The following is a 13227-nucleotide window of genomic DNA, read 5'->3' as shown; positions in this document are numbered from 1 at the left end:
ACCAGTAAATGATCATCAGAAAGGGTCCAAAGTTTATGTAGCCTTTTCCCCCAGGTAGAGTGGCTGGCAGGTGGGACCACCCCACGTGATAGGGTGAAATTTATTGATATCAGTGATAACATGAAACAGTTGGCATGAGAAGAAGCATTTAAGAAGTGGCAGTGTTTATGGTATGGTGCAAAAGTTGTGTAAAAGAACTGTGTAAAAATTGAGGACTGACTGCCTCTATACTTAAGAAAGTGCATGATAATTTAACTGTGGACCATGTTCTGTGGTTAGAGATACGTTGTCTTGTTAGAGAGGTGCTCGTCTCTGCCATATATGTAGTACACAGTAGTTGCTCCCAAAAAAAAAAAAAAGTATAGGCAAGATCACCACTCCAAGATGTAGGCTTTAAGATTTAGACAGTTTGCCATTGGAGAAATGCCAGAAATATTCTTACAGTATTTCTTTTTCTACCAGAACATAGCTGGTCACAGATTTTTTAAGTGTACTGCATTTTTGTTTTGGCAATACCTGCTTTCTCTGACATGGATGACAAGAGGTGAATTTTAAGACTTTTTCTGCAGAAGTCTGTGATTTAGTGTTGTAGGTAACCTTCACTGACTGTATGTATTGGTTCTTTGCATGAATTATTAAGCCCTTTACTTCAAAATAAAATTATACAGGTATGTAAAAGTTTTATTCCATGAGTGGATATCCAGAGTTGGGGTGGGGTAGGGTCACTTTAAAGGCAGTTTCCTAGTATGATTGTTAGGAAATGATGATTAGTGTTTTTTTTCCTTCCATGGTAAGTGATCTTTTAAGAGTTATATGGGCAACTATCTTAAATCTGTATATTTACACTGTTCACATGTTTAATTTGAGACGGAAGACCTGGAGAGTTAGTTTCATTGAGATTAAGATCAGGAACATTTTCTGCCTCTGAAATGAGTTATGTACCAGTAATGTACTTTTTTCATTGTTGGAACTGTATCCATAAAAGCAGAGGGGTAAGGAAAGACTTGGCAAGTTGTATTCTGTCTTAGCTTAGAGTCTGTGAAGACAGTTCAGATAGAAACACAAATGACTAGGTATGAGAGAATTTGTAGACTTCTGTAGGAAGGAAATTACTAGGAAAGGTTCATGGAGGAGGTGGCATTTGATCTGGGTGGGAAATAAGTGGAATGAGACTGGAGGAAATGCACTGGTGGCAGATGATGCCACCTTTGCCATTAAGGTGATTGCTGAGAGTCATGAAACATGAGTGGATGTACCTTGTTTAACAGTTCCAGGTATATGGAAACCATCACCTTGTAGAGAATGTGATGTCAGAAATATCTTTCTGTCTTTGAGAATTTAAGCCTTTGAAGGATTTAACTATATCTTTTTTTTTTTTTTGCTTTAGAAATTAGGCAAGAAAGGATCCATCAGGGTTAGTCCAGTTTAGGGGTATTTGAATATGCAGATATGTTATATGTCAGAGGTAGGCAGAGAATTATGAAAATGAAGAACCTGCACTTAGTGCTGTTGCCAGTTGAGGAACAGTGAGAAGATAAATAACCTTTGAAATTGTAATGTTAAATTTGGGGAGAATGAGCTTGAACTTATAGGGGATTTCAGGTATAGCAATGAAATATGTTAGCTTCTACCGAGTACCGTTACACTGTTTTCCTGTCTCTGTTAATTAGCAGCAGTTTGCTGTTACCTTACTTTGTTACTTTAAAGAAAAATTTCAGCCTCTAGATCTGTAAAATGATCTATACATTTAAAGGAATGAAATTATTTAATCAGAATATAGAATAAACGTAGAGAATAGAAGGGTAGAGTACTAAGGATTGTCAGAAGCTTTTTGCTAACTTATTCATTGTGTGTTACAACCACCTCACCAAAGTTCACCTGTTGGTCCTTGAATGAGATTACATGCTATTATGAGGTTATTTTCTTTGTTTTTGTTATTTATTTTATTTTATTTTATTTTTTGAGATGGAGTCTCGCTCTGTCACTCAGGCTGGAGTGCAATGGCGCAATCGCCGCTCACTGATCCTGGCTCTCTGCCTCCCGGGTTCAAGTGATTCTCCTGCCTCAGCCTCCTGGGTAGTTGGGACTACAGGCATGCACCACCGTGCCCGGCTAATTTTTGTATTTTTAGTAGAAACAAGGCTTTGCCATATTGGTCAGGCTCGTCTTCAACTCCTGACCTCAGGTGATCCGCCCATCTTGGCCTCCCAAAGTGCTGGGATTATAGGCATGAGCCACTGTGCCTGGCCAATGAGGTTATTTTCTAATATTATGCTGTACTCTTAAAACTGTTTTTCATCATAACCACATGTAAAAATTTATTCTGAAATGGAATTTGGTGAGCTTCAGTGTGAGTTTCTTTTTGTTTTAAAGAGAGAGTAAACTTTTGTTAATATTGCCTATGTAGTATTGCCTATTGTAAACATTGTATGAAGATCCTTTAAAGTAGGCGAATCTCTATTGTATAGAATAACTAGCAAACTAAAAAAACTTCAATTTTTTTTTTTTGGCTAAAGGAAGGGAACAGCATGGATAAGTTAGCAAATTTAAACGAATGTTATCACAGGCCCGCAGTGATTCTGTGATTTGCCTGTCTACCGAGGACTCTATAATGTAAAAGATAAATAAATACTTCTTAAATATAGCTTACTTTTTTGGCGGTAAAGATTTATTTGTTACTGTTATCTGGATTCATGTAAACTAATTTGTAGGGCCCAGTTTAGTCATGATAACTGTCTTGAGATTTGAAAGGATGATACATTTTGTGTAAATCTATGGACTGAATTTAAGAGTTTTTAAAATTTGATATTTGGGGAAGCATTCTAAATGTCTGTATAAAATCATTTGAAAGTTTCAAATGGGTACGATAAAAATTGAATATTTCTTTGTAAACATTACATATGTATCTTCCATTGATACACTTGCTTTTGATGTATTCATAAACATTTCAGGACTGAGGCTGGGCACTGTGGCCCATGTCTGTAATCCCAGCACTTTGGGAGGCCAAGACGAGTGGATCCGTTGAGCCCAGGAGTTTAAGACCAGCCTGGGCAACATGCTAAAATGCTGTCTCTGCAAAAAATAGAAAAATTAGCTACAGGCCTGCACCTGTAGTTCCATTTACTCAGGAGGCTGAGGCAGGAAGCTAGATTGAGCCTGGGAGGATGAGGCTGTAGTGAGCCGTGATTGCATCACTGCACTGTCCAGCCTGGGTGACAGAGTGAGACCCAGTCTCAAAAGAGACAAAAAAAAAAAAAACAGTAAGAATTTCAGGAATAAGAATTTTCAGAACCAGAGATGACTAAAAGAGTTTTTTCTCACATAGATGAGAACTTGAGACCTAGTGGACTTTTAGTGAGTCTAGGTAGTAGTAGATGAGCTGGGAATAAACCCCAGATTTCTTGCTATTCCGTGGCATTGTTTCCAGTACAAATTGATGTACATTTCAGACATGTATTTCAGATGTGGTTAGGGGTCTCACCAGGACTTTTAAGATTAGAAAATTTAATTGATAGCAGTAACCATTTGTGCTGTCTCTCCAGATAGCCTGAAATTAGAGTTCTTGAGTTTAAATAACTTTTAGCATTCTGATATCCTCAAAGCTTATTTTAGTTTTACTAATAATTGCCTGGAATATTTGGAGCCATGGAAACAACATTGAATTCTTATTGTCAGGCATTGTCCAGTTTTGAAAAAGGCCTTGACAATTTTTTTTCTCTACCAATACTAGATATTTTGTGAAAGCTCTGGAGGCACTTTTGAGCTACTAACAAAGGAATGGAAATGAATGAGTTTAGTTGCATGCCAGTGAACAAGTTATCTTCTGAAAGTGTCACTACTGTGGTTACTCATAGTAAATGTGGACCCAGGAAAGTGAGAGCTCCTTCTGCTTCTTAAGGTCTTCTAAAGGCTGCTGTTACTCTCCAAAGCAAACCCACCGTTGTTTATCTTCTCCCTATTTTCTAGTCAGCCTTCTCTCAGAGCTCATGGGTTCCACAATACATTACTCTTAAGGTGTTTTATCTTGGAACACAGAAGTGTGCTTTGTAAATGGCAAACTGGAATTCTTTGAAAAAGCTTAACTTTCTTGAACCAATGAAAACATGTTTTGTTAATGGAAGTAAATACAAAACTGGGCTACAAAAATGAAAATGTATTTTATTGGGGGCCAAATCACACATGATCAGATGCTGTTCTTTAGGAGTGAGAATAAGGTCACCAGTAAGTATCTACTTCTTCACAGAGAAATAAAATATGGCCGCATTTGAAAGTTACTTTAGGCTAGGCACGGTGGCTCATGCATGTAATCTCAGTGCTTTGGGAGGCCGAGTTCGGTGGATCTATTGCGGTCAGGAGTTTGAGACCAACCTGGCCAAAATGGCAACACCCCATCTGTACTAAAATACAAAAATTCGCCGGTGTGGTGGCAGGTGCCTGTAATTCCAGCTTACTCGGAAGGCTGAGGCACGAGAATCGCTTGAACCCAGGAAATGGAGGTTGCAATGAGCGGAGATCACACCATTGCACTCCAGCCTGGGCAACAGAGCGAGACTCAAAAAAAAAAAGAAAGTTACTTTAGATACTGAATGCGATTCAATATGAGACAGTTACTGTACACCTTTGAAAGACGCTCTTCACTAGGAGGATAGAACTCACAGGATAAAGTTAAAGAACAGCTGACTCCTAATTGAATCTCTTACTGAAATAATTAGGTAATTTTCCCATAGATTATATATTCTTTGTGGCAGTTTTTAAGTCCTAAACTGGCTTTAACGTCATTTATTTTTGGAGTATGCATAACATTTTTATCTGTTAGTACAAATGATTGAAATTTGATTTTATTCATTTTTGTCACTCTTTAGAGAGCAGAATTCGTGGACTTTTCTGTTGATTTAATGTTCTAATTTTTCCCATTGCTTTCTACAATTCTCAGCTTTTACAAGGATTATTTCTGAAAAAAGTTTTAAAAGATCAGATCAGGCAGTTTTTTTTTTTTTTTTTGATAACTTAATAGAATTGAACTCTTAAAATCTACATTTGATTATATCTTTACATTGTAAAATGACTTCCTTAGGTTGACAAAGTACCTAGTTTAGTTTAGCTATTACAGTGTTTTATATTCAAGACTGTTTTCTTAAGAGAAACAATAAAAGCATAACAGAAAATACAAGTTAATATCTTTGTTTTATAGTCCTTTGAGATTTTTCTAAATCTGTTCAATACTGTTTTAAATGCTATTAGAAATGGGAGGTGTTGTCCTTACTTTATATAGATAAGGACATTGATGCTCTGGTTTGTTCAGTACTGTGTTATAAGACCGCTCAAGAACTTGAGGTGATGCCTTAAGTCAATTAGGCTTTCTATTTTCATTTCATGATATCCATGTGCACTCCAGAATCTCTTGGCATGGATAACACAGTTTTTGTTTTGTTTTTTTTAAACAAATGAGCCTTTGGTTGGGCATTGGTTCAGGTACCAACAACTTTATGCTACCTTTTCTATAAACTCTAGAAGCTTCAGTTTTCTCACCTGGGATTAATGGGAAAATGGGATTAATACGATTATCATTGTTACTGAGGTTGCAAATGGGGTGGTGAGGGAAGGAAATTGCAGAGTCTGCTTGTGATCTTTTTGGGACAAAAATGAAAGAATATGAAAAACATTCTTGAATATGAAAAACATTCTTACCATAGCAATTGTTTTGTGTGCTACTATTGGAAATTACCAAAATAATGGTACAAGTACCTGTCAGAATTATTTGTTTACAAAAGATCTGTCCATGTGATTTGTTAATGTTTTGTTTTGTTTTAAAGGTTACGGGAAGTTTCTGAGAAGCTGAACAAATATAATTTAAACAGGTAAGAGTTTTAAAATATTTAAATTTTCTGACAAAGAACAATTTTTCTTTATTAAGAAAAAACATATTTAGGCAGCAGCCTGATATGATTAAGATTAATGTGATTGTTAGACTTTAAGAATCTTTTAATCTATCAGCTTTTTATGAGTTGGGCTTATTTGAATTATAAATTACATTCATGCTTTTTTTAATCTGGCATACAGGGAGATATAAATGATTATGGAGATATTTTTAAATTATTGCTTTAAAGTAAATATTAGTTTAAAAAATAGGTGTTGCCAACTATTTTTTTTAATTGATTTTAAGAATAAACCGTATGACGTATTTACCATTTAAAAAATAATTTTACTTACTTTTTCTTTTTTTAATCTCTCAGCCACCCCCCTTTGAATGTATTGGAACAGGCTACTATTAAACAGTGTGTGGTGGGACCAAATCATGCTGCTTTTCTTCTTGAGGTAAATTATTCACTCTAAGAGAAATGAAAAATAAACAGTTAAAATAGAATTGTGCATCATTGTATTTCTTCCTTTATAACAGGAAAATAGCAGTTACTCAAAAGAGTTATCTTGAAGATCTCCCAGTTCTCTTTCCTGCTCTGGCCCAGAGAAAGCTTACATGATTTGCCAGAGTGTAAAACTAATTAGTAACAGAATGGAGGAGGCTCCTAAATCCAGTCATTTTCTTAGTTTGAATTTTGTCAGATTGAGATGTTGTAAATTATTTTCTGCTGGTTTCTTGACAGTGTATGTATGTCATATTTCCCCATCTCAGGTGTGAGCACCTTTTGGAAGGGAGTTTATTTATTGTCTTCTGAATTGACAGTGATGGGCACAGAATCTATTGAATAAATTCAAATTTTAATACGTATTTTTACTTGGAGAATTTTTTCTGTTTTCTTTGCTTTTAGGATGGTAGAGTTTGCAGGATTGGTTTTTCAGTACAGCCAGACAGATTGGAATTGGGTAAACCTGATAATAATGATGGGTAAGATATTATGTCCTTTCTATTTAATATGTATTTAGCTCTTAGGTATTATATTAAACCTGTGTTTTGATTTTGGTAACCCTCAGCTTAAAGTGTCACAGAAAATTATATGCTTTTAAAACAGTGAAACTATTACTTTCTAGTTTAATTTTAATTTTTATGCAAGCAGTGATTCACAGCCAAAGTAGTAACATTAAAAGTAGCAGAGGAGCCGGTTATCACTTAACAGAAGCAGCTATCAGAAGAATGATAGTACATGTTTAGTAGGTATCAAGTCACATCTACTCTTTAACTGAAATGATTTTATAGATCATTTCCAAATTAAGCAGTGCAATTTGAAATAACCGGGTTGTGATGTTGGTCTTCAAAAATTTACCTCTTGTTTTCCCCCAGGTCAAAGTTGAATAGCAACTCGGGGGCAGGGAGGACGTCAAGGCCTGGTAGGACAAGCGACTCCCCGTGGTTTCTCTCAGGTTCTGAGACTCTGGGCAGGCTGGCAGGCAACACCTTAGGGTAAGTTGTGGCCAGTTGAAGGCACCATCTTACTAATGGTCTGTATCATCTTCCTTTGAGTGCTCTCAGTCTGAATGATCATCTTCAATATTATATCTAGCAATGGAGTGAGAAAATTCTCCTGAACTCTGGGCAGGAGTTCATATTGCTCAGGGTGAGCCACCATGATAAAAATAACCCACACAGGCTAATTACAATTAATTTAGGCTCTAGACCTTTAAAAAATGTGTATAATGTTTACATGTGTTTATAATGTCATGCCATTTATTTCATTTAAAATTTTAAATGATTTTATCTTTGGTCCTCTCTTACAACTTATTCTTGGGTAAAAGAAAGTCTAACATTTATTTATTTCTGGCATTCAAATCTGGTAGTTCTTTCTGAATCAATTTAATGAAGTTTGTAAATGATGTAATTAAACCTTAATTATTTTATTATTTTAATTTTTTTGTAGAGATAGGGTCTTGCTGTGTTGCCCAGGCTGGTCTTAAACTCCTGGCCTCAAGTGATTCTCCTGCTTTGGCCTCCCAGAGTTTTGGGATTATACATCTGAGCCATTGCACTCAGCCACTTTTATCTAAAGTTTATATACTGTTAGACTAAAGAAACCATATACGGCCGGGCGCAGTGGCTCACGCTTGTAATCCCAGCACTTTAGGAGGGTGAGGTGGGCGAATCACAAGGTCTGGAGATCGAGACCATCCTGGCTAACACGGTGAAACCCCGTCTCTACTAAAGAATACAAAAAATTAGCGTAGTGGCGAGCACCTATAGTCCCAGCCACTCGGGAGGCTGAGGCAGGAGAATGGCATAAACCCGGGAGGCAGAGGTTATAGTGAGCTGAGATCGCGCCACTGCACTCCAGCCTAGGCGACAGAGCAAGACTTCATCTCAAAAAAAAACCATATACAAATTTCGAGCCAGATGCTTTTACTCATTTTATACCTTGATTGGTATCACTGGCCAGATTTTCTGAAAGTCACCGGTTAATGATTAGATTATGCTACTTCAGCCAGCATGTGTGTTCAAAGGCTGCTCACAGAAAACTAGAAGCAGTTTAACTAGTTTCAAAATATAATGAAATAGAGGAGGAAGTTTTTGGCTTTTTTTTCCTCCAGACCACAAATTGGTAGGTAAAGTAAAAGTTAGATTTGAAAATTGGGCCTGGGTATGGTGGTTTACACCTCTCAGCACGTTGGGAGGCCAAGATGAGTGGATCTGTCGAGTCCCGGAGTTTAAGACCGGCTTGGGCAACATGGCAAAATGCCATTTCTACTAAAAATACGAAAAAGTAGCTGAATGTGGTTGCGCATGCCTGTAGTCCTAGCTACCCAGGAGGCTGAGGTGGGAGGATCATCTGAGCCCAGGAAGTTGAGGCTGCAGTGAGCCGTGATAATGCCACTGTATACCATCCTGGGCAACGGAAATGAGAGACCCTCGTCTCAAAAACAAAAACAAAAAAGAAAAAAGGAGTTGGGGGGGAATACCAAAATGATTACTTTCTTTGCATTTATGTTTTCATGCTGAACTAAGTTTATTTTGGAATGTGAGGAAAGTTATTTAGTTGAGTACATCCTTTAGATATACTAAATATAGTTTTTGTCTTTATTAAAATGTTATATGTGCTCTTTTAATGGTCCTAGGCACACAGTGTATGATAAAGAATTCTGAAAGTAGCATGTAATAACATGAAATTTTATTTCATGTGATAAAACTGGAAACATTTTGATTATTTTTAAGAGTAAGTATTACCTGTTACACCATTGCCAAATAGTACCTTTCTTAAAGATGAACATTTTTTTGTTTAGTTCAAGGATCAGTAAAGTATAGCCTGCATGCCAAATCTAGCCACCCCCGTTTTTATTGAAAGACAGCCATACTTATTATCTGTGGCTGTCTTTGTACTATAACAGTAGAGATGAGTAGTTGGGACAGACTAGCTTCCAAAGCATAAACTATTTATGATTTGGCCCTTTACAGTAAAAGTCTGCTCATTCCAGGTTTTGCTTATCAGTTTATATACTGGCATTTGTTCCTAATCCTATACTCTATTTAATTTTTAATTTTTAATTTTTTTTGAGGCGGAGTCTCTTGTCACCCAGACTGGAGGGCAGTGGTGTAATCTCGACTCACTATATATAACCTCTGCCTCCCGGCAGATTCTCCTGCCTCAGCCTCCCAAGTACCTGGGACTACAGGCGTGTGCCACCACGCCCACCTAATTTTTGTATTTTTAGTAGAGATGGGGTTTCACCATTTTGGCTAAGCTGGTCTTGAACTCCGGACCTCAGGTGGTCCACCCATCTTGGCCTCCCAAAGTGCTGGGATTACAGGCCTGAGCCACTGCACCTGGCCTACTCTTATTTATTTTTAAATTTTACTTTTCATTTTGAAATAACTTGACCTTAAAAAAAGTTTACAAAGATAGCACAAAGAATTTCTGTATATGTTGCACCCAGCTTCCCTAAATGTTAATGGTTTACATTTACATAATCATCAACACCAAGAAATTAACATTGATCATTGCTTAATATACAGAGTTTATTTAAATTTCTCCAGTTGTCCACTAATACCCTTTTGTCCAGGATTCAGTCCAGGATCCCAGTTGCGTTGAGTTGTCATGCTGCTGCTGCTGCTTTTTTTTTAAATAGTGGTAGGATCTTGTTCTGTTGCCCAGGCCGGAGTGCGGTGGCACAATGATAACTCACTATAACCTTGAACTCTTGGACTTAACGCAATCCTCCTGCCTCAGCCTCTCAAGTAGCTAGGACTAGAGGCATGGGCCACCACCACACATGGCTAACTTTAAAATTTTCTTTGTAGGTAATTTTTAAATTTTTTGTGGAGACAGCGTCTCTCACTATGTTCTCCAGGCAGCCATGCTTCTTTAGTTACCTCTAATCCGGGCCAGATCCTCTGTTTTTATCTGTCCGACCCTGATGAGTTTGAAAAACCAGTGGTTATTTTGTAGAATGTTTGGATTTGTCTATCGTTTCTCGTGATTAAACTTAAGTGATATATTTTTTGCAAGAATACCGCAGAAGTGATGATGTACCCTTTTCAGTGCACCATATCAGGTGGCATGTGATGTTACTGTTGTTTTATTACTGGAAAGGAGGTGTCCTGTGATTAGTTAAGATGGTGTTTACCTGTTTCTCCACTATAAAGTTAACTATTTTCCTATTTTTCATTAATATGTATTTTGTGGGGAGATACTTTGTGACTCTGCAAATATCCTATTTCTCATCATACTTTTGCTCACTGAGTTTAACATTTGTTGATGATTCTTTTTTTGTCTGAATCAGTTGCTGTTGTGGTGTTGGCCAAATGGTGATTTTTTAAAAAGATGCTCATCATTTCTTTTACATTTATTAATTGGAATTCACCTGTAAGGAAGAACTTTCCCTCCTCTACCCCATTTCTTTATTTGTTTACTTTTTTTATTATTTATTTATTTATCTAATTTGAGACAGAGTCTCACTCTGTCACCCAGGCTGGAGTGCAGTGGCGTGATGTCAGCTCACTGCAACCTCTGCTTCTGGGTTCAAGTGATTCTCATGCCTCAGACTCCTGAGTAGCTGTGATTACAGGCGCGCACCACCATGCTTGGCTAACGTTTGTATTTTTAGTAGAGACGGTTTCACTATGTTGGCCAGGCTGGTCTTGAACTCCTGACCTCAAGTGATCTGCCCTCCTTGGCCTCCCAAAGTGCTAGGATTACAGGTGTCAGCCACCGCGCCTGGCCTTATTTTTTATTCTATTTTATTTCTTTTTCTCTTATGTTATTTACATCATTATGGTCTCATGGATATTTCTTTTATTCTCTGGTTTATAACCCATTTACCTTACTATGTTGCTCAAATTGTCTTAGACTTAAATCCTCTTAAAACTTGGAAATAACCAATTATGATAGAATGTATGGCAGAATGACTGAAGTAGAACACTAGAATTTTGTGACTTTGTTAATAAAAATATACAACAAATATAGTAATAAAGGAGTATACTTGAGTTTGAATAAAACCTCTGTAGACCTACTCTGAAGGAGATTAGGGCTAATTTTAAGACTTTAAAATGCAGACAGAATTGTTGGTTTTCTGAGTCCCCTTACCCATTACTTACACTCCCCGTAACCCCCTCTTTGTGCCTCTGTTCTCTCTGCCAGAACAGACTGTGTAAGCGTTCTTTAAGCATTAGGTCCATGATTGCAATACTGTAAAGTGTCATAGTACCTCCTGACCAACTTGATGCCAGTGATTTGTTTAGTTATATTTGAGTTTGCAGATGTTTACAAAGTGTAAGCACTTAAATTCTGATTGTTTCTCTTGGGCTGTATGAAAAAATTGTTTGCAGTTTGTTGAAGGTGAAATTGTGATTAAGTGATTTTGTAAATCAAATTTTTTTTACAGTCACACATATTTTCCTTTATAATAAATGTGTTTCCTTGATTTGTATGGTGCTCTTTTTTTTGTTTTTCAATTTCTGTGTTAATTACAATTAATTTTAAAGAGGCTTGCAATTTATAACATGTATTAGGGAATCTAGGACAGGCAGATCTTGAGTCCTCAAAGGGGAGTCTTTAAACCACAAATTTACCAAATACAATCCAATATGAAAGAGACTGTCCCCGGAGACCTTGGTCCCCACTCCCATCCTGCAGAGTCCGCGCCTGCTCAGTTTTGCTGCTGGGAGTTGTCCTGGATCAGGGAGTGAGCGGTCTCTTTGAGAGCCACGTTTGAAAGAGTTGGGATTATTGGTACAGTTTTTTAGCGTGGATTTTTTTTTTTTTTTTTTTTTTTTTTTTTTTGAGAGACAGGATCTCCCTCTGTTGCCTGGGTGGGAGTGCAGTAATGTGATCTTGACCCGCTACAGGCATGCCCCACCACACCCTGCTAATTTTTATATTTTTGGTAGAGCAGATTTTGCCATGTTGCCCAGGCTGGTCTTGAACTCCTGACCTCAAGCAATCTACCTGCTCCAGCTTCCCAAAGTGCTGAGTTAACAGGTGTGAGCCACTATGCCCAACCAGCATGGATAATTGGGAATTGATCACTTATTTTGACTGATTATTTTTAGGAATACATACTGGTCCATTTAATGCTTTTTCCTTAGAAGATTTTGCTAATTGTCAGATTTGTGTGCTAAAGATTTCTAGCTGCTACTGTTTTCTTTCTTTAATAATTCAAGTTTATCCTGCAAGGTATTTAAAAAATCTCCTAGATATTTTTGTTAAACTCATTTTAAACCTGCTTAAGGGTAAGAGCACCAGATTTATTTGGGGAAGAGAAGGGAGTTTATTTGTGTTTAATAAATAGTAAGGTGAATATGGACCTGTTAGTATCAAAAGTTCTATTCTGTTACTTGTGACCATTGAACAATAGATGATAGGTATAAGTTGCTTTTCGTTGATTTGAGCTACCATATTCCTTTAGGGTTTACTCTGAGCTAATAGCACATGAATTGAAATGTATATTTTTACTTGCAAATAGTTGAAGCCCTCGCCAGGTAGGTAAGATAGTTTGTAGCAGGATTCTGACAAACTGGATTCCCTGTTTTTAAAGGAGGCAGCTGGTAAACTGGTTTTGGCTGTAGGAAAATACAGGGCCACGGTTGGCAAATTCAAATCCGTGTGCCCCTCCCTGCCTTATTTTGTCCCAAGAAAACTTGCAAATCTGTATTGTGTGGTAATCTCTTATCTTAAATATTGGGACTAATTGATATTTTCATGGAAATAAATACACACAGTCACATCATTCAAACGTGTGTGTGCACGCATGTGTATGCACATTTAAAAATTACACTATTTTAGGATAGGGGTTTTTTTTGTTTTTGGAGACAGGATCTGGCTCTGTCATCTGGGTTGGAATGCAGTG

General features: G+C 37.1%; 1 protein-coding gene across 4 annotated transcripts in view; it reads left to right on the top strand.

The window, feature by feature from the left end:
• Window positions 1-13227, top strand: part of UBR5 (ubiquitin protein ligase E3 component n-recognin 5) — a 156116-nt gene that overhangs the window by 47067 nt on the left and 95822 nt on the right. For all 4 annotated transcript variants that reach the window (XM_033202522.1, XM_033202524.1, XM_033202523.1 and 1 more), the window contains exons 2-5: window positions 5814-5858; window positions 6234-6315; window positions 6768-6844; window positions 7238-7357. In XM_033202522.1, the coding sequence (XP_033058413.1) occupies window positions 5814-5858; window positions 6234-6315; window positions 6768-6844; window positions 7238-7357 (324 nt within the window). The remainder of the gene's footprint in view (window positions 1-5813; window positions 5859-6233; window positions 6316-6767; window positions 6845-7237; window positions 7358-13227) is intronic.

The sequence above is a fragment of the Trachypithecus francoisi genome, unplaced genomic scaffold (genome assembly GCF_009764315.1).
Source record: "Trachypithecus francoisi isolate TF-2019V2 unplaced genomic scaffold, Tfra_2.0 Lachesis_group7, whole genome shotgun sequence".
Taxonomy (NCBI): Eukaryota; Metazoa; Chordata; class Mammalia; order Primates; family Cercopithecidae; genus Trachypithecus; species Trachypithecus francoisi.
Note: the sequence above shows the minus strand (reverse complement) of the source record. Positions and strands in the feature narration are given on the sequence as shown.